Below are 23,236 nucleotides of genomic sequence, written 5' to 3' on the forward strand. Positions count from 1 at the left end.
AAATTTCACATATTCGTGGGAAAAATTGCCCAAAATTGGTCCACATGGGAAATTTCTTGGCGTTTGTGGGAAATTTCGAGAGTTCACCAAACAAAAGAATTTTTATTAAAAAAAATATATAGATGCAAAACAATGCTTCTCTATTGCAAAGTACTTGACTGCGTATTTCCACCGATAGATGGCAGGACACTTTACGAATGTGTGGGAAAAATTTAGTCAAAAGGGAAATTTTCGAGGGAAATTTTGCTTGACGAGGTTACCACAAGGTGACCATATGTCCCGTATTTCCCGGGACAGTCCACGACCACCTAGATAACCTCCTAGGTTATATAGGAGGTCGCGGACAGTCCCGGTATTTTCTGTTTTTTTGGCTGTCCCGACTTTTTGGCAAAAGTGTCCCGGTTTCTCCAGTATTTTGCACGAAGCCTACTCGAATTTTTATTCTTTATTGAAGTCAAAGATTGAAATTATTGTTCAACTCATAAATTATATTATGATAATTACAACTATAAATGAGAATATTAATCTCCCACATTTGCCTTGGTTAACGTTTTTTTTTTCGTGGAATTCATTTTAATCCACTGTGATTAGAAGTAATGCTACATTAACCGCCATTGTGATTTTTCCGTTATTTCAACAATATTTGGCAACTTTGTTCGGTTTTGGTGTCATTTTTGGCAATAATTGGCGATGCCCAGTATTTGGAATCCCATATTTCCCATATTTCTCTCTAGGAAATATGGCTTTCTATAAAAAAAAAGGTTATAGGTTATAGGTTACCATCACTGCATTGCACGGTTCCGTTCGTTATATATACGCTCTAGCGAAGGAAAATATCTCCTCTGTAGTGGTCAGTGTGTCGCAAAGCCGCTTGAAAGATGCCACTTAATGCAGCTTTGGTGTGTTGGAAATGAAGTGATGTATAATAATCGGATCGGGTGAAAGGGCCATGGAGCCGAATAAATACACAACGTTGAACGTGGGGTGGGAGCATGTTGGACGCTCTGATTTAGGCATGTATGTAAATAAATGTGAACATTGATTATTCTCGTTAGCTGTGGCATATATTGAAATCGTGATATGTCTAGGAGGCCGAGCGAAGCATGGTGGCAGCAACAGCGGACCAGGAGAAGTGCGATTTGGTTACAGCGACATTCGACGGGCATTTCTTGCCCAAGAAAAATGTATACGAGCAGGTCAAGTTCGACACTCCGGAGAATTAGTGTGGAGGAGTTCATCTCTTCTCTCCGTGTGCTAGCGGAGTCATGCGTGTATCAAGCTCTCCGAGAACATGATCCGCGACCGAAGATAGTCCGAAAAGCTTCAGTTGGAGCAAGCTACGCCCATGGCAAGACAATACGAATCGGTCAAGAAGCAGCCGGAGGAATTACATAACCCTGCGTTAAACCAGTTCAATGCTAGCCAGGAACCCGGCCAGGGTCACAGTAATCCACGGGGAAACCATGGCTCAGAGTTCACGAAACAAGAGCAATTATTGAACGAAAAGCAGGGCCAGACTCGCAGTAGGAATGAAGTTTATCCTTCTTGTTTTTGGTGCGGACGAACAAAGTTTCATGACAAGAATTCCTGCCCGGCCAAGAATGGTAATTAGGGTAAGGAAAACCACTTCGCTAGAATTTGCAAGTCAAGGGTAGCTGCAAACATTTCGTCAATAAAGTCATAAAGTCGGGGTGAAGATGTCGAAGACATTTCTTGGCAACTTGGTATCATTTGCATCATCGTGCAAAAAGATGGGAAGAAGATGTCTTAGTCTGAGATGTCCGAATTTACTTTCTGCTGGATTCAGGAACAGACATGAGAGTCATTCTAGAAAGCCTCTACAGACGGAAGAAAAACCAATTTCTCTGAAACTCAAGCCTCCTGACCAGAATCATTTGAGTCCCGGTGCATTTAACTTGAACGTCAAGGGAATGTTCGAGTGCCAGCTAACTTTCAAGTCACCCTCTACGTCGGCGAAAGTCTATGTGATCAAGGGACCCAATCGTCCACTATTGTCAAGAGAACATTGTGTTTTAACTGAAGTTGATTCAACAAAAAGTTGGTTGGAAATTGCTGTATGGCGATATATGACCGGAGTTGGTGTGCTGTGAAGTAGTAGCCTAATTCAAGTCGACTCGGAAAAAGAATTTCCACAAATTTTCGATGGGCTTGGAGAATTGAAGGGAGAATATGAAATGAAGCTGAAGTCCGGTGCCGTGCCATTTTTCAGTTCACGTTCCAAGGTGAGTTCCTGTCCCATTGATGGATAAAGTAAAACAGCATCTCGATGCGATGTTGAAGGATGAATTAATTAAATCAGTGACAGAACTGAGCGAATGGTGTGCTCCTCTGGTGTTAGCAGCAAAACCAAATGACCCAAAGCAGAATGTGCCAAAATCTGCAACGTATGTCGCAGAACAATTGCCACTACTGCAGAACAGTTTGGAAGAATTTTAAGAAAAAGTGCAAAAAACACTGTAACATGTATGGGGATTTTTACCGTATTTTCAGTCAGCCGAAGGCTTGTCACAGAACAGTCCTAAACATTCTGCTTTGGGGACCAAATGGAGATAGACTCGGCGTCGATCTGACCAATTGGCAGCTTTTTTTCCAGCAATAAGTTGCCATCGGTGGCACGCTCTGGCTCTTTGTTGTTCTGCTGGGTTGTCGTTGTTCCAGAATGTTCGAAGAATTCTGCCAGGCAGTAGCGCTGGTTGTTATTTTTCCCGTGTTCTAGCGTCCTAGCACGTCTTTCAAAGGGGGTCTTACTGCCATTTTCAAACTGGTTTTCTCTCTCTCTCTATTTTTTTTTCCAAATGACATTACTTTATAGCCGCAGCGTTTTGAAAAACCGTTGGGATAATTCATTTTCTCTTCTTTCCCCATCAAAAGTCGCCAAGGCCGTTAGACACATTACGAGCGCCAAAAAAAAAAAAAAATCGCCAGCATAGAAAACAATATGAAAAATATCATGAAACACAAGAGAAATGGAAACATAAATAAGAACTGGATTGAGCGAGCATAAAAATGCTAAAATCAACAAACATAATTACAATAAAAAAATAATTATAAATTAAAACCCGGACTCTCTTTCCGGGAATCCAGGTTCTTATAAATAAATAACGGTCTTGCATGTTGTATAAATAAATATATTCTATGTATTATAAATTAAAACCCGGACTCTCTTTCCGGGACTAGAGTCATTGAAAAAAAATGTGTTGGAAGTTAAATGAAGTGATGTATAATAATCGGATCGGGTGAAAGGCCATGCAGCCGAAAAATATACAAGGTTGTTGACTGTTGAATGTGGGAGCATGCCAAATGCTCTGGTGTAGGCGAGCATGTAAATAAATGTGAATATAGATTATTCTCGTTGGCTGTAGCATATATTGAAATCGTGATATGTCTAGGAGGCCAAGCAAAGTAGTCGGAGCACTCTTTCGGCAATCGAGGGACCTGGGTTCGACTTCCGGTAGAGGCAGAGATGGGTTTTTTTCCTTCCTTAAAAAAATCAACATCTCAAATAATAAATATCTTCACATCATCCAGTTTTCTATGTATCTTGCATTAATAAGTGGAGAGCGACATCATGTCATATAATTAAGAATTGCTGTATTTTTTTTTTTTTAAGCATAACATCGTGATTTTGGTTGATACGTGTGTTTTTCTGCATGAAAAAGGAGAAAGCACACTAAGAAAAATAAAAGAAAAGGCTCATCAAGGCAAGTTTTAATTCCTTATAATTATCCATTCTTTTTTCTAGTTTTGATCATATTGTTCAAGCTATATAATTTCATGCAGGGATGGCTTAAGCGAGGGTGGGTGCAAGAAGTGCTGTGCACCCAGGCAACAGGTTGTAAGATTACAACCTTTAGGCTTTTATACGAAAAAAATTTTTAAATTTCCAAAAGTAATAATTCACATGACATCATGCTTTTCAGTCACGAGTTTATAATGGAGGTAAACAAACTTGAGAAAAAAAAACAGGCCCTGGGACGTAATACCAGAAAAAAATATGTACTCTACCACAAAGAGCAAATGCTCTCAAGCACTAATTTTTCCAGAACAGCTAAACAAATGCAAAGAAAATAATTTGGCTATTCAATTGCCGGGGGGGGGGGTTCCTTTAGCATTAAAACACCCTTGAAATAAATTTCTTAACAGAAATCGCCTCGTTATAGGACATCTTTACAGGATAAATGTAAGTAATGATGGCTCATCAATAAGTGCTGTTCTGTGGATTGAGTTATCTGACATAATCAAGAATGGCAAAATAATTTTGGATAGAAAAAGAAAGTAAGACAACTCTGCATGTTTTTGAAAAACTCAGAGTGGGATGTATGGTAATGCACATTTTTCAGTAAACAATGATATGGGAATCTCTTCTAAATACAAATGTTAAGGTTTCACTGTTGTTTGTCAGTGAAACAATTTCTTCAATAAAAAAAATACTTGATTTTTTATCATACCGGCGCACTGTACTTTTGTTTCGAGGTTTTAATAACTCAAATAACACATAACAAAAAAAAACTCATGTACACAAAAGTTTTGTCCACGTCTGCCCCTTGGCAGATCCAGACACCAACTGTCTGTTTTCATTTGTCTCTTTTCTTTTTCCCTTAAACACACAGGGGTTCAGTTCCTTCCACAACCATCTCTCTCCTCTCCAAGGTCGGGGGAGGCTTCTTTCCCTCATATCTCACATGCCGCCACCAAGACAGAAACTTGCCTTGCAGAGGCTTGTTTCTCAAATACACCACACAAAACACAATGTGAATACACATGGTGTTTTTGTCACTCTTCCTCTCTCTCCTTTTACAATTGTAGACGGCCGGCAATGGAATTCAGACTTTTCTAAACATTTTCTGTACAGCAAGATTCTCTCATTGTGGAATTAAAAAATTGCATTTAAAATATGCACCACAATACTATCAAATCATATTCAAATTATCATTTCACTTAGACCATAATCGAGTATTAGACACAATGCAAACAGCTCAACTACACAAATTAATAACATGTAAACAATTTTTTAAAAAAAACGGAACATAGAATGCAAAACACATATAAAAATAAAATAATTTCCACATCACGATATGTCTGTCATCGCTTGAACTTAAAAGGGACTCCAATTTCTGTGACCTTCGAAAATACGCTGGCGGTGCCATCTAGCATAATTCTGGCTTCTTAAGCCTGGTAGCCATTTTTTAAATCGCCCGTCCCTATCTCCCAGACAATCATATTCAGTGTTTTTTTCTACACCATCTCGAGGAGAAAAGGGAGCTATGTTCTTTTAGCTGCCCCCCCCCCCCCCCCGTTTGCAGGTTCCTTCCTACTTGCTGAATGAGCCGATTTTGGTGCCTCTTCGGTTTTTTTTGCCGAACCCTCTTTACCAATCAAGCTCTACCACTGCTTTTCCTTGACCGTTGTATTTACCCAGGATAACTCATTTTGGAACCTTCCTTCTGGTTCTGTCAGCCCTTTCTTGCTGTTGACCCTTCCTAGCTCATTCAATGACCTCTGGGCTAGTTCTATTTTTGTTTTTTTTTATCCAGAATGTTTCTCACATCTAGAGGCAATAAAACGTCTTCCTCCAAAGTACTGGCTATTGCACACAATACTTTCTGCTGTGCCACGCTTGATTTTCTCCCACCCACCATGCCTAATGGAATGCTCACCACTGGACATTCCACTACAGGATTGAAAATTCCTCTCAACAAAATGGTCGGTCTCCCCTTCATCAGATTTCCTGGAGCTAAATCTCGTCTCACCATCATAATTTCAGTGCAAGAATCTACAAGTGCCTTGACAACTTTTCCATCTACACTAACAACTGTCCTTTTTGACTTGCTGAGGTGCACTGCTTAAAACTGTCAGAAATTCTGTTTCTGACCGAGCTAACTCTTGCAACCAATGTTATTTCCTGTTCATCTCATTTTCTTTGGCCTGAGCGGGGGTTTATGCCTATTCTCCTGCGACATTCTTTAACCTCCAGAGAGTTGTGCTTCGCAATGACTGGACAGTTGTTTTGAAAGTGAAATTTTAAGTTGCACTCAAAACAAGTAGGTTCCTTCAGCCCCTCCCTTTCACTTGCGTTTCCCTTTTATCACCTTCAAACAGCTTGTTTCATGTTTGTCTATCGTACAGTCATTCCTCCCCCAGATTCAACCGCACGTTACCCTTAAATGCGAAGAATGTCACATTCTCTCCCCAGATCCCTCTGTCTAAGAGGCCTTTCACACGGAGCTGATGCGGGTCCGGAAGAAGTTTTAACAATTAGAATATACTGAGCCTTTCAGACGAGTGGAAATATCTCCACACCTAGGAAATGTTCATGCGGGTCTGGACGCCGTCCATATGTGTCAAAACCTAAGTGCGGGCTCTGCATCCGCACGTAGAAGTTTTGGCAATTGAGTTCTTCGGGGCTATTCACACAATGTGGATGTGGAGCGAATTCGTCCGCATCTTTGGATACTTTTTAAAGATGATTTTGCACGGAATTTTTTCAATTATTTGCCATAAATACACTTAAAAACACCATATGAAGGTCCCTGTTCATCAATAGGATGTACCCACATACGTCTATCCCTCCGTTTCCTTCTGAGATATAGCAACTTTAACTGCCTTTTGTCCATACTTTACAATTTTATACAATAAAACCTGCCAATAACGGCAGGTACCAAAATTATATGCCGTTCTATAATTATACATTACGAATATTTAATTGACTACATACTTTAATAACTTTCAGATTTAATTTAAAACTTTTAATTTTTTTCTTTTTAAATTTTTAAAATTATTTAAAAAAATATAAATATTTGAAATATTAGGCCTATTTTAAATATTTGTTATTTTTTTAAATATTTAATCTGTTCATTTTTTTAAACTTTAAAAAAAATACTTTTATTAAACAACGTTATCCACATACGGTGTTCACTCAGGGCCGGATTAAGTCGCTTGAAGACCCTAGCACTTGAATATTTTTGGTGGTTCCCTCGATACCTACAAGTATATTTTACTCGATATTCAGTCTATAAACTTAAAAAAATGGAAATTTTATATTTCAGAAGTGACTAATCTAAGGATGGGATTTCACTATAAAAGGTTTATGAAAGTTATTTTATAAAACTTGAAAAAAGCAACCAAAAAATTTATCGGTTGCATTTGCTCGAATGCAATCGATAAATTTATTGATTAATTTTTTTAATATAATTATTATAAAATTTTTATAGTGTAATCCGGACTTAAGGCCTGGATTATACTATAAAGTTTTATAAAATAACTTTTATAAAAGTTGAAAAATTCAAACAGTGATCTTATTGGTTGAATTTTTCATGTTTTATCAAAGAGCTTTTACAAAACTTTTATAGTGTAATCCCGGCGTAAGGCTGGTATTACACTATAAAACTTTGATAAAAATTCTTTTATAAAACTTGAAAAATGCAACCAATAAACACATCTGTTACATTCGAGCGAACTTAGATCGGCCTATTGGTTGCATTTTTCAAGTTTTATAAACAAACTTTTATCAAAATTTTATATTGTAATCCCGGCCTAAGACAGAATTGTGATGTGAATATTTCTAAGCACAGGCATTTTGGAAGTCTCCACCCCTCCCCTTTTTTCCTACTTGCAAATTCTTTGATATCTCCTGAATTTTTTTTGGAGCATTGAATGTTTTGGATTGGATTTTTTGAACATTGGATGTTTTTGGAATTTTTCTTTCATATTTTTCCGGAAAAACAGATTTTTTTTTCAAAATCTTTTGAAAATATTTTAAGACATTTTATCCCATCGACTGCTTGTGAGGATCGGAATGAAGACATCTTTAGACCCATATTCTATGGGGCTCTAGACTAAACCACCAAAGAATGCCTTTAGGCACTGAATCAGGGGTGAAGGAGAAAAATAATTACAAAAATTGGGAAAAAATAGTTTTTATATACGAATTTCCAACTGAAGATGCGGGCGTTTTGCCCGCATCTTCAGTTGATGATGCTCGTGTGAAAGGGTATGCGGACCCGCATACGCTCCGTGTGAAGGGGCATAAGCCAGTCGAGTCCCTGCCGGCCAAATTCCAATATGGGAGGCTGTCTCCTGATCTAACATCTGGAACAATTTGTTGGCCATCACCAGTGCATTTATACCTTCAAAATCCTTGACCCTTCCCAATCTTACATATTGCTCCCATTGTAACATGAGCCTCATCGCGAATTAGGGGAAACGTCTCATCTCTGTTCCATTTTGCTTTCCAGAAGTTTTCCATGTGCGTTTGAAGAGAAGGCTGATATTCCCTCAACCCAATTGTTTTCAACTCTTCATAATCATCATATTGATCACTGCTCAAGTAGGTTAGTAAATTTGCTGCCTTTTCTTCCAACATGCAAATCAAAATCTTTGCCCTTGCTTCCGTGGACATATTTTCGCTATGTAATGCTTTTCCTAGACTGGTGAAAAAATAATTCTAGCCTTCAGGCTCTGAGGGAACTTTTACTGTCAGTATCTTTATTGCCCTCAAAACCTCATCTAGGGCCCTTGTCCATCTATTTCCCGTCTTGTTCTAATTGATCAGATTAGCTGATTCGATACTCAACTTCTCCATTACTAACCGCTTCTCGCTTTCCAGCCTAAACTGACGTTCCATCTGCTCAATCCCCCCTCTAGATTTCCTCCCTCTCTACTCTTTCACTTTTTATGGTTTCTAAAAGTTCCCTAACGGTTTCTTCCTCGTACACTTTGCTGTTAAAAATTGTTTCCTGCAAATCCAACACCTTTGCATCTGGTGCCACCTCTTCTCCTAGATCTGTAGCCAGCGCCCTAAGCTCTTCTTTCCAATACTTCAATAGGTAAGGCATACTGCTATAATATATGTATTTCTACGTATATATTTACCATTCATGTACACAAAAGAAAAGAATAATAATTTTTTTACGGCAGAAAATAATAGCCAATAAACAATCTAAATCATACGAAAACACTGTGCTTATCTAATTATAAACCAATCAAATCACTGGGGGCAAACTTTGCATTCGCCAACAATGAAAGAAACACTATCTCATTTCATAAGTGCTTATACCTGTATTACTGCTCTTACCTCATCTACATATTTCAAAAGGGGAAAAAAATCGTGCCAAAAGTCTTGTGTATATATATATATGTTATATACACAAGTCTATCTAGATATATCTTGTGTATATATTAAATATTAATTTTTTTTTACCTAAATAAAATAATAAAATGTCTGAATCCCCACTTCTAATTTCTAAGGAGAGATAGAGGGACAGAAACATAAATAACTCACTTGACCAGCATTCCTCTACTAAACATTCGCTCCTTTGTCGCCTTCAGGAACTCACTGCCATACTGACTTACTTTACCAACGTCCACACCACTGAATATTGTGAAGTTTACAAAGTTTAATGCCAAACAACTTTCACACCAATGGATACTGCGATGTTCATAAAGTCTGATGCTGAACAGTCTCTTTAGATGTGTCACCACTGTTAAGGTTTCCACTTTTGTTTGTCAGCGAAACCTTTTCTTCGATAAAAGAAAATACTCAATTTTTTATCATACCAGGGCACTGTACTATTGTTTTTGAGATTTTGATAACTCTGACAACACATAAAAAAAAAAAAAAAAACTTGTGTACAAAAACTACCAACACATTTTACCACAATTTCATTAACTATCACCTGTCTTTTTCCTTCGCCACTTCCAGTGGCCTCTCTTTTTTTGTCCACGTCTATGACAGATCCCGACACCAACTGTCTGTTTTCATTCGTCTCTTTTCTTTTCCTTTCTTTCTTCCCTTAAGCGCACAGGAGTTTAGTTCTTTCCACAACCATCTCTCCTCTCTAATGTCGGGGAGGCTTCTATCTCATGTATCTCACAACAAATTAGATTTATTCCACAGTTCCCCTGGCTTTCGCCCTGTCAGCCTACCACCAGGGTTGTCTTTAGAGGCAGCACATGGTGCTTTCCTGGGTGGCAGGTAAGCTTGAGCTGCCCCTGATTTCATGTTCACTAGGGCGCTTACAGTTTCATAACTGATTCTACATGTAGACAACTAAACTTCCATGCTTACCCGCTATAAAAGTTGTGGCATATTTACCATTGTTCATAAAATAATGCTATGAAATATGATAATAAAATCCCAAATAAATAACCATTAAACTCGTATTATGTGCATCGTTTATCATATTACCATATACCTAGGCTACTCACCATATTTGAATCCATGACAGAAAAATACGTGTCAGGAAATAGCATCGCTGACAATAAAAAAACTATCATATTTAATAAGTACACAAACACATAATTGTGTCTCGGTGTCTGTCATATAAGAAATATATAATGGGTCTTAAAGACAGACAAGAAGACCCTTAAAAGCAAGATTAAAAGAGCTTGATGTGCTATTTGTGTTAAAAATCAGGAATATGAAAAATCAATCATCGACGCTCACTGTTGGCAAGAGGGCCATAGATTTAAATTTCGGGAAGAAAGAGTTTTTCAAAAAGTTAAGTCCACAGTTGATTTAGATTTCTATGAAGGCACATATATATATATTCGGGCCTAAATATATTAGTAAACGATAATAAATCTACACCACCGATCGCAACGCCATGGCTTAAATTCATTATGAGCAGGAATTCTAAGAAAATTTGAATAGACCAATCAGATAGCTCTATTTTGCGAGCATCCAATCAGGATGCTTCATTAGTATCACACACAGGCACTTGGCTTCATTCTCACCACAACATTTGAAGTGAACAGACACATTGTACTTTCTTTTCACTGAGCAACCGAAAATAATTTGATATTCAACTCAAGTGGGATCCTCGGAAAGAGTGATTAATGATTATATATTTTTTCCTCTGAAGGTGACACACAATGTGTGCAGAAATGCATTAGGATTTTTTTGTATTTTTCATGTATTTACCTTATTTGTTGATGACATCTAAATACTAAAATACATGTAAGGAAGTCACCTTTTAAAAAATATCTTTGCCAGAGCTCTAAAAATTTTGTTTTTTCCCCCCATGGAAAAAACTATCGAGTTAAAAATAACATTGCATCAGTAAAAATATCCAATTTCAATCGTGTTGTTAACCAAGCTGTATTACAATGGTTTCATGATGAAAGGGCCAAAAATCCATTACAACAATTAATGTAACCATTTAATTTTTGACAGCATCGTAATTAAGCAAAAACTAGAAAATCACCAAAGAATTTTAAAACAGTAAAAATTTGAAAAACTTCTGGGGAAATTCAAAGGATGATTATACACAGATGGCAGAAAGGGACAATTTAATGTTTAAGATAATCCACAGAGAATCACGTTGGGTAGATGATATGATTTGTAATAAATGGTTTCATAAAACTTTAGCTCCAATTCTTAGCAAGTATAATCTGGAGGACTAACTCCCAAATGTCCATAGCTTGGTAAAACTTAGTTTTATCAAGCTTTACCAAGCTATGCCAAATGCGATTAAGCTATCCCTACTGCTGGGAGGAAAAAAGATTCATGAATTCTAGAAGAATAAAGTTTACTTAATGATGCTTTCATGTGTAAACAAAACGGGTCAAGAAAAGCTGCAGCCTCTTTTAATTGACAAAAGCAAAATATCTCAGTTATTTGATAAATGTAAAAACTACAGTTACATACACCCATTCTAAAGCATTTTGGATGACAAACATTTTCAAAAATTAGCTTATCATTACTTTTTTTCCTAGTCAGGAAAAAACGGAATAAAAAAATTGCTTTATTTATGGACACTGCAAAAATCCACAAAATTGAAGATGGTGCTATTCCGCCAACTAATATTTGAGTAGAATTTCTGCCTGACAAAATAGTTTGTGGATCTTTAACTTAAGTTTATCTCCTCCTAACCAGATCATGTCTCAAGGAAGATATAAGCATGTGGTCACTTAAGTTTACCAGATATTTTACATAAACTTCAGTCTCTGACAGAATTTCCCAAACATTTTATTCCATCGCATCCCATCTAGAGAATTTTTTTTCCTCTCATCGTCCCAAACTCAAGCCCACACATAGAATTTTATATTATTTCTGCAGCTTCAACCGTACCACCTACTGAACCATTCCATCACCCCTCCCCCAGGGGCTGATATGGCCCTCTTTGAAGGAACACTAGTCTAGGATGATTTATTCAATCGGTAGTGTTTGTTATATTTGTGCGCACTAAAACATGAAGAAAGCCAATATTGGAAGAAACATTGAAATTTTATTCATATCTCCTTCACACTTATTTTAATTCAATTTTTATGACAAAATATGTGTTGAATGTATCAAGCACTAGCAAAACTGCCAAGTAGTTACATGAAATTGAAATTTCCATTTAATTCTAGGCATTTTTTAGTTTGTTGTACCTGCTCAAAAACGAAAATACCAGTAACAAAACGACTTGACCGCAGCAAAAAATTGCTACCGCAGGGAGTCCCCCATCGAGGGGTTAGCGCGCCAACCTCTCGATGAATATAAAAAAAAACAAGCCTGCCGTTCGGAATCGGCAATAAATTGTAGGTCCCGGTCTAATTAGCCCTCGTGTGCAGAAAATGACCGTGGTGCGACAAAAATGATCAATGATCAATGAACCAGTAACAAAAGAATTTAGACACACTTTCTAAAAAAAATTTAACACTTTGACATACCTCTAGAAATAGCCTTACAATAAAACAATTACTATTCGTAAAATACCTGGAAAAAAAACAGTTATTATGAAAATATTATGAACAATATTTATTTCAAAAATTATTTTAAAAAATTGAGTAAGCTTTTAAATAAACCTTCAAAAATATGCACTTATACCGAAAATTATTTGATTTTATGCATTTATATGCATTAATGCTAAAAAAAGGCCAAAATATGGAAATGCATATGCATGTACGCATTTGTATATAATCTGGGCTCTACTCATCATGTAAGCAACGAAGTTACTTTTGCTCACGATTTTTCTTACATAGCTAAACATTAAAAGACTCGTCTATATTGATGCCTAGGTCAGAGTATATGGCTATTCCTTTTATTACACAATTATTTAGAAAATATTGACATTCGGCATTGTTGATCCCTGTTTAACACAAACGTTTTATCTATTGATAGCTAGTGAATTCTGTTTACGCCATATCAAGGGGTGATCACATGGCAGTTGAAGATTTGTTTTTAGAATATGTGTAGGAAATAAATTTTATACAGTGTATATAAATAACATGTGCAGTAATAAGCTCTCTGAAGTGTTAAACTTATTTTGATTTTTTTTTGGTAGAAAAAATTCCATTGAGGCTGGTGTTTCCGTTCATAACTTTGGATGAGCTCCAGGTATTAAAAGATTTTAAAATGCCTGGAGAAACAAATGCTGTAATTAACATCAAGGTAATTTCCTTTCAAAAATATATTCTCAAAAATTTTCATTTCCATTAACCAGTCATCTGGCTAATGACAGAATATCATGCCATGCAGATTTTTGATGTATTAGAAAACTCAGAAAACAAATTTAGGAGATTATTTTAAAAAAAAAAAAAAAAAAACATTTCCAAAATTTTTTTTTTAGAAATTTATTTTTCAACAGTTTCTGAATCTTTGTAATGAGCTCTATGGAATTATGCAACAGGCTTTATTCCAATGGAAATATTTTTGGTGAAAATTACAATGTAAAGTAGTTGTTTCTACCAAAATGGAACATATCCACTTCATTCACTTATGTATTTCTTGGTAGAACCTCTCGTTCATAAGTCATCCATGGGACCTAAAATTTTGTCCGCTAACAAAGAGTGTTAATGGGTAGTAAAATGCATTGATTCCTGTCAAAGTTTTTCATAAAAGTATCAGAAAGTATCCACTAACAAATACTTTCTGTTAGTGGAGGTGTCCACTAACAGGAGGTCCATTATGGAAGGTTGCACCGTAGAATGATAATATTTCTTATGCTAATATGAGAGGGCAGTAAGGGTACCTTTCTGGGGCTAAGTAAAACCTTGTGAAATCAACATGTGATGTAGAAATTTCTAATTTTTCAGAATTGAACTAGCTCCAATTTTAATCAAAAAAGGTATAACATTTCTATTAATTTTCTTTCAAAGAAGAGCATTTCCAAAATTCAAATATAGATACATCCTTGAATGTTGATCAAGAAACATATTTAAATATTTTTCTACTAATTCCTGCATACTTCTTGTTGGCTCCAAAGCAGAATATGCCGAAATGTGCAACGTACGTCGCAGAACAACCAGTGCTGTTGCAGAACAATCTGGAAGAATTTTAGGAAAAGTGTAGAAAAATGCTATTATGTATATGTGAATTTTTACTGCAGAATATTTTCAGTCAGCTGAGGACTCATTGCAGAACATCACAAAACATTCTGCTTTGGAGCTTGTTGGGCTATTTTCTACTTTTGTAAAGCAAACTTATTCCGGAGGAATATGTTTTTTACTTCTACTTTAAATTTAGCAAAAGTGGAAATGTTCGTTTTGAAAATAAGCTCCTCAATAAGTAATTACTTCAATTATTATAATTCTTTTGTTAATTATTAAAAAAACAAAGAACATGATGAACTAAGTTTCAAATGTATTCACAAAAATTTTTAATGGAATTTTTTTTTTACTAGCTTTATAGTTAAAAAAAAGAAATTAATTGGTCAAATGACTGATTAACAGGCAAGTTTTTTTATTAAGGGCCTATACCTCCCCACTGCTAAGAATATTATTAGCATTCCTGACATTATTTGCTTTGTTTCTACTCCTTTTTACATACACAAAAATTATATAAAAAGCTATAGAGATTGTTTAAAAAAAAAGTTGAAACAGCTCCATGCTCAAGATTAGTATTATTATTTTAATATGCTTGAATAAGGTTTTTGCCCCTATAAAATATTTTTCCAATAGTACTTCATCAATTTGGGTATCACAGTCATCATAAAACTGCCTTTCAATTAAAGGATTGAGACACTAAATTTTGAAACATGTGCTATTAAACTCATAAAGAAAATTATCCTGATTTGAAAGAATAAAAATGCAGTGAAACTCCTCTTTGCAGGCACCACTCAGATGCAGTTACCTCTCTTTTATGACCGAATAATAATTTTCCCTTGTATCATAAAGGTGAGGAAAGCATGCATTTCAAACACCTGATTAACGATCACCCTGTTTTATGGATGAATTTTCTGACCCACCGGTGTCTGCAAAAGAATGGTTTTACTGTATGAAGACAAAGGCCACAACAGGCAAATTGCCCAACGAAGTGGCTGAAAAAAGATAGCCATAAAAAATAAGGAAAAATTAGCTAGACATTTTTTAAATTATTTCTGAATAATAGCACATATTTAATCTGTATTTAAATTAAACTATGTATATTAACCCTAGCAATTGCTAAGAACCTTACAAAATGCCATATATTTTTAATGGAGTAGCTAAGCTTTTTATTCTGAATTTCAGCACTCGCAAACTAAAGGGTGTAGGGAAAAGTGTTTTATTAAAAAATCAATGTTGCAAAATATATGGGTGTGTCAATGTCAAAATAAAAGGCTTTAAAGAAGGTGAAATATCTCGTCAATGCAGCTTAACCTACTTTTGACTAACAAACATTTGCGCAACGCTTCGTATGAAAATTTTTTTCAAATACTTTACATTAAAATTTTTATATGAAATTAACATTTTTGGGAACTAAAAGGTCTAATGATTGTCAGAGTATTTTTTTAAAATTTGTTTACAATGAAATTTGATTTTTTATGATTTTTCAAAAATGAAATTTTCAGAAATTTTATTCCGATTTTCCATTTGAAATTTTTTTGTTTCTGACCATGAAGAGAAATTAATTTTTCAAGAATAGAAAAAAATAAATTTTAAATTTTTTATCAAATGGTACGTAAGGCTTTCCAAAATTTCAATTATTAATTATTTTGATTAAACTAAGATAATTTACATTAATTAAAAAGTTAATTAATAGGAAATTTACATTAATTATATAAAGAAAAACATGCTAAATTGATGTCAAATTTTCTGAAACTCAAAAAATTTGTTATTTAAGTAGCCAGTCATCATATCATGGGCGGAGATACGGGGGTGGGCAGCATCAAAGGTGGAGTCGACTGATCTAATGTATATATGTATATGTGAATTGACATAAAAAACACCTTAAAAAACATTTTTAAAAAAACCACTAGAAAAATTGAAATTTACTAGGAAAAAAATAATTAACTTGAATTATTCATGATTATTAATCCAATTAATTGGTTCAATGGAGAATTTAGTGTTTTTTTTTCTCTTTTTCTTTTTGTCAGCAAAGAACATGTAAAGATGCCTCCCACTATATATCTGAAATGCTTGAAGAAACTAAGGATTTCTTTCTTCAAACGTACAGGATGGTAAATGCTTTTTTTTTCCTTCCATCTCAGTCAGTATTAAATTCACTCTGTATGTTATTATACATGAATGGCAACACATAAAATCAAATCCTAATACCAAGAAGAACTTGTGATAAATGAATGATATTCATATAGTGTGCTGTCAAAATTTGTTAATGTGAAGAGGGAAAATATACAGTGTTTGCTCATTTCAACAATTACTCATTAAATATTTACAAGAATAAAAATAAAAACATGAATATTATCCTAGAAATTGACAAAGTCTAAACTATCATAATTACCACATAATATACCAATCAAGTGTGAAATTGCACTGCAGTGTGAATTTTTCCAATTAGTCATGCTACTATCATTACTAGAACATACATCGCCTCATAAGCATTCCTCTGTAGAATTACTAATGAATTAGTACATACCAGAAAGTGGCACACGTAAGTTACATGCATGTTTTGTGATCTTGGTGCTAACAAACAACTATCTCACAAATTAGAAGTGAAAGTGACAAATGTCTGAATTTTTTGGTTTTATAAGTATCACGTTGTAGGTATGCCAGCTCACAGTTGCAAAGGTGGATATTTGGGGGCCTACAACCCTATCTGCCAAGCCAGTTGCTACCTCCACAATGGGTTGCAACTGGACAAACCGATACTATTAAGACAAGTGAGAATGTGGATATTCTCTTTGTCAAGGAAACATTACCATTACCCGGCAAAAGCAGTCAAGCGAATCCCTCCCCCCATGCGATCAGAAGAACTGCAGGATTTCCCTCGAGGGTAGAATGTGGTCTCAAAGGAAGTCTGCAGTAGAGGCCGCCGGGTAGAACGGGCGCTCAAACCCTGTCTAACCTTCAGGGAGGCTGTCCTATCTACTAAAGAACAATCTTGCTCGTCCTGCATGTTGAGGTGATATATTAGCCCCTTGATGTTATTGCCTTCTCAATCGAACACTCATCATTTCAATAGTAACCAATTACTTTTATTCATTACTAGCTATAATACTCGCCGCTGCCCGGGTTTTCTTCAATGAAGCTTTTTGGATCACTTGATATCTCCCGCTTTCTTTGAGGAACATACAAACCATGTCTAAGTTAACAAACATGGCGACTTCTTGCGCGACTCACGAAAGAAATTAATCTAAATTTAAAGAAACATAGAAATGAATATATTTTTTCCTTTCTTAAGGGGCGCTAGGTATTTTGATTTTTTCTAGGTATTTCTGAGATGCAGAGTTAGTACTCTAGGGTAAAAAATCAATTTGAGAACTGTGTTCCACAGGTAGGTCCTACTTATGCCCCCGGGGCAGAGTATAATAATGAAAGACATTTGGCTCTCATCTTGAAAAAGCAACAACTTTTGATATGAAATCATGAACAAAGACCATCAGAATTCCTTAACTTTCCGATAAGAGGCAACTGTGTTTAATTTATTTTCAATTTTTATGGTATATCTGGGATGTCTTCACATTTTATTCTCAATGCAACCATATCAGGACAGCTTTATATCATGCAGTCAACACGCAACAGCGACTGCATATGATATATATAGTGTAGTCCCATATCCATCTTGGATCTATGGCAGCTGTAAAGTAAAGCAGAATCCAGACTATGCTGTGCCATGTTATGTCAAACCACAGTTGGGATTTTGACATGACAAACATCCAAAACTAGTTTAAACTGTCTAAAACCTAAATGAATATTTTTGGATAATGTTTTAAACACGATAGGTATATAAGATGATAAAAAACTTACTCTTTTGCATATTACAATGTTCTGTTTTTAAACGCTAATTTATTATAATAATTAAAAGAAAATATTAATTATAATTTGCAATTTAGAATTTTTTGCTATAAAAATAGTCTAGAATAAATAAAATATAATTTTATGGTTTATCTAAACTACTCATTTCTTGTGTTGAATTTGCTAAGTAGATCTGTCAATTCAAACAGGGTTAGGTTTCTGACCTCAGAAACCAACTCAGTATTAAAACAATCAAAAACTTATTGTCAATGTTGTCAAATAATTTAAAACCTTATAGATATGTTAAATGACAAAACACTTACTTTAGTGTTTTAAGTTTTGAATTGTATATAATTACTGAGAAAAAAATTTTGATACTTTAAATTTTTTAATGTCTAAAATTTTATCCCATATTATAAATTCTTGCACAGAATCTGTTAAAACAATAATTCAACTTATTTATTCTCCCCTAAAAATTTCTTAGCTTCGGTTGTATAAATTCAAAGTTTTAAAGAGTATTTTCAATCAAAGCAAAGCTGGCATGACTTGATATCCAAAGCATTGCTTTCATGTTTAGATGCAGCTTCAATTGGAAAAAAATTTCATTATATAAATGCTAGTAAATATACCATATGGTAGTCCAACTTAATTGTTCTTGTTTTTGCACTAAGAATAAGTTAGAGGAGTTTGTTATGCATAATATACAAGCAAGCACTGCCAAAATTAAAGGACAATTTAGCGCTACAATTTAGTATTTTGATTGCTGGGTAGGCTATATTCTAATGTTATGCACAATAAGGGCATTGTTTTAAGTACCAGTGATTATCTAAATAATTTAATAACTGCAGGGTCTGGAAGCTAAGGCCACAGAAGTGGTCAGCTGATGTTGGTTTACTGTGATTTTCCAATTTCCAGATACAAATGCAAGCTAATCTCCTATTTGAAAACATCTCTTCGCAGAGAGCAAACAGACTTCAGCATGACAATTCTAACATTTACCATCTTCACTTCAAAATATGGAAGCCAGATGGCAGAAGACCAGCAAGAACACAAAATAAGTTCAACATAAATACATTAGGGGCCACACACACTTAAGAGGACACATGATGTTGAAATCATCAAAAAATCGGTTTTTACTTTTAAGCTTATAAAAATAGTTCAATTTTCAAAGAATCTGACAATTCAAAACGCATCGAAATCTGTATAGTAGTTTTTTTTATAATCATCAATTTTGTGTTCGTGAAATTCTTTGTTTACATCAGTGATTCCCAATGTGGCCGTTAACACTCCTTGGGGGCGATGGAATGTTCCAGGGGGCGGTAGAAGCTACGGATATAACATAGGATCCAATGGGTTAGATTGCATTGGGGGCGATGGGAGAAAAACATTTCTGAAGAAGGGGGCGTTGGGACAAAAAAGGTTGGGAAACTGGTTTGCATCAACACTACCGGCTAAAAATCCGACATTCCCTGGTGAACTTGACCAATCACAGAGGAGTGGGAGTGAGTTAGTCTCGAACCGGTCGTTACTTCGTGTACAATACTTCGGAAACTGTTCGGAACTTACAATGCACAAGCGTGTTCTCGTAATTTTTTAATATTCTGCGCTCTTTTCTCATTTTTTTCTGGCTCTCATCTTTATTTTTTTTTCCATCAATATTTTCTACATAGTTCTTTTTTTCATCAATTTCCTGTTGGTTTGGGTTTATGTATTTGAGGTTAATTGATTTTTCTTTTATAATTATTTTTCCTACATTGTGTATAATTCTGTTTTTATTTTTCCTGCATTAAATACATTTTCCTGTTATTATTTTTCCTATGTTAAATGTGTTTTTATTTTTCCTACATTAAGTACATTTTCCTGTAATTACTTTTCCTACATTAAGTACATTTTCCTGTAATTACTTTTCCTACATTACATGTATTTTTCTGTTCTTATTTTTCCTGCATATTAGGTACATTTTCTTGTAATCATATTTTCTACAGTAATATACTTTTCTGCAAAGAAGGATAAAAAATCTGAAAACCCTCTCCTTGAGAAAATTCTACATACGCCTATGCTTTCCTGTAATTAACTATATGTTTAATTTCTGTCAACCCCTTTTAAATATGAATCAATAGAATTAAAGAAATCTTTGGGATAAAATAAAATAGAATTTACAATGTCTTAAGTCTCTTTGCGCATGCTGTTTCCATGATTTAAATTCCATTGATTGCTGTTCCATGTTGAGAAAAAAAAGGAATAAAAAAAAATAAAGCTGTCTAAATTCATTAACATTCGAGCACTTTCAAAGTGGTTTACTACAATTTCTGCTTGTATCGCTGAACTTTTGTGACAAGCTTATGACTTTTGAATTTAGAAAACTAATCATTTCCACAACCCTTAAGGTTTTTCTTGACTTGGTACACACTGTGGATACAACACATCCTCAGACCAATATTTTGGGATTAGCTCATGATTAGTGGTAAGTTATTAAAAGTACAGAGCACTATTCGAGGGACCCGGGTTCGACTCCCAGTAGAGGCAGAGATGAGTTTTTTCCTTCCTTAAAAAATTAACATCTCAAATACTAAATATCTTCACAACATCCAGTCTTCAGTATATCTTGTATTAACAAGCGGAGAGCGATGTCATATATATAGCCATCTGGTGGCTCGTCGTCCATGAGCTATTGGCTGATCGGTTCACCGTCCATTGCACGGTTCCGTTCGGCACATATATACGCTCTAGCGAAGGAAAACCTCTATCTCCTCTGTAGCTTAGTGGCAGAGCACTCGTCCGGCAATCGAGGGACCCGGGTTCGACTCTCGGTAGAGGCAGAGATGAGTTTTTTCCTTCCTTAAAAAATTAACATCTCAAATACTAAATATTTTCACAACGTCCAGTCTTCTGTATATCTTGTATTAAAAGTTGTTTTAGCCCCACTGTTTGGGATGGTCAGCTCAAGTTGATTTTTTGATTTTAAGGTGCAAATCTAAGCCAAATTCCCATTTAACCCTTTAAGTGATTTTTGAAATTTTCCTGATCAGCATTATAATTGCCACATTTGAAATTGCAAAACCTTGCCATTACGTGTGTGGCTTTCTATGAAGAGAAACCTTTTTGTATTATTTATATATTGAGCATATATTTCTCCTTTTTTCTCCTTATCTAACCTAGAACAGTAGCTAACTCTGCCCACTGACAGTTGATTGGTTGGAGGGGAATGGAAAACATTTTATTGTAAAAACAGTTTCACTGCATTTTTATAGAAGACAAAATATTTCGGGGTGACAGAAATAAAGCAGATCAGGTTTGACACGATATCTCTGGATTGCTGCTGAAAGGGTAAGAAAGGTCTCTTTGGGCAGAGCAACACGGTCTATAATATTAAAAATTTAATTCATGATCATGTTTATTTTTAATATTGTAGAATTGTGTCTGTAATGTCTTATTGATGGCCTTATCCTCTCGGCTGTTAGAATAATTATTTATTTTACAGTTTATATCTGTTTATCTACTGTATATATATGTTTATCTTCAATGTTATAGAATGTCTGTGGTCTCATATTGATTTTGATGGTCTGATCCTCTCTGCTATATTAGGAAATTGCTTATTCTATAATGTATAAAAATTCAAAACACCACGTACATCTGCACAGTATTACAGAATACTATGAAAAATAGCATTTTCAATCTATGGAAATACAAGCAACAATTTAAAAAAAATTTTAATTTCAAAATATATAAAATCATGTTTATTTCTAATTCCCTTTGGGACTATAACATAGTGTGTGCAACTTTGTTTATTTATGTTGAACATCATTCAATAACATATGACTAATAATAAAAAATTTTGTGTTCAAAATTTTTTTCCCTCTCACTGTGTATAATTATTTGTACATTTCTATTATTCTCACAACCGTTCAAATATTACGTAAGCACCAATAGGGAAAAATAGGGTTTTATATTTGCTTTTAATAGCAAGGAAGGGAGGGATTGGAATGAAGATAATCTAAGCATTTGGATGAGAACATATTGGCATCATCAGTTTATCGAGGATATATAACTACAGTACCTTGGCTAACAGTTTTTTTTTTTAGGACATACTAATTAGGTACCAAGTGAGTGAAAATTGCCTATTTAGCAAAATATCGAAAAGACAAACTCTGTCGCCTTGCCGAAGAGATGGGCGAACCTACCGAACCTGAGATGAAAGTGATACAGCTGAAGAAACTTATCACATCCAGTAAAGAATACGACGATGTCTTCGCAGAAGGACGGCTACAGGCCCTCGTAGAAGAGAGAATTCAACGGGAAGATGCCCAAGAGAAATAAGTACTTAGACGAGAAAATGCTGAAGAGAGAATTTGATGAGAAGAAGCAGAAGAAAGAATTTGACGAGAAGAAGCAGAAGAAAGAATTTGACGAAGAAGAAGTGTCCTCTGCAAGTGAAAGAAAATTTCATCGATGTATGAGCCATGTTAATCTCCGCATCGGAACTAGCTGAGAAACTCGACGCGTATGAAGATGCCAGGAGTACTTTCACAAACAAATTCAACCAGCAGAATGATGCCGAGGATCATCGAAAGCACACACAGAGGAAATATCCATGAATGTCATCAAAACCAGTGATTCCTCAGACCTTTCGTGCAGATGAACAGACACTTCCCATGATCACCCTGGATGAACAGCGACCTGTAAGCTGCTATGGATGTGATATCCCGGAGTACTTAGAGTGCATTGTCCGACCTGTAATCCTGAAACCACAGCAACAACCGCTCAGTTTGGTCAGTTGGAACTGAATTTATGCTCTTCTGTAACAAAACCTGTAGCATTGTTAAAAATTCATGTAAAGGGCAAAGTGGGAACTGCCTGTGCCGACAGTGGTGCTACGCACTGTATCACAAGTAATACTCTGCATCGTATTTTGAAAGAGCAAAACGCCAAATTCCGTCAAGAAACTATCGAGATGTGTCTTGCAAATGGACAGCAATCAACGGTGAATGTGTTGACCACAACGGTATTGGTCAACATCCAATGGAAGCGACTAAGGACGAAATTTCTGGTTCTTCCTGGAATCGTCGGTAACAGAACTCTTTTGGGAATCGACTTTCTAGAGAAAGCTGGTATCATGGAT

At 35.3% G+C, this 23,236-nt stretch overlaps 1 protein-coding gene across 1 annotated transcript in view; it reads left to right on the forward strand.

Moving 5' to 3' along the window:
* Positions 1–812: 812 nt before the first annotated feature.
* The window catches only part of LOC149083931 (uncharacterized), a 57,033-nt gene continuing 34,609 nt past the window's right edge, over positions 813–23,236 (forward strand). Inside the window, exons 1-4 of the mRNA XM_089234307.1 lie at positions 813–2,243; positions 3,632–3,722; positions 13,290–13,396; positions 16,299–16,382. Coding sequence (XP_089090433.1) covers positions 2,196–2,243; positions 3,632–3,722; positions 13,290–13,396; positions 16,299–16,382 — 330 coding nt within the window. The 5' untranslated portion in view covers positions 813–2,195. The remainder of the gene's footprint in view (positions 2,244–3,631; positions 3,723–13,289; positions 13,397–16,298; positions 16,383–23,236) is intronic.

Source organism: Pholcus phalangioides, unplaced genomic scaffold (assembly GCF_987345545.1).
Source record: "Pholcus phalangioides strain wild (caught in Gottingen) unplaced genomic scaffold, Ppha-v1.0 ptg000008l_1, whole genome shotgun sequence".
NCBI lineage: Eukaryota > Metazoa > Arthropoda > Arachnida > Araneae > Pholcidae > Pholcus > Pholcus phalangioides.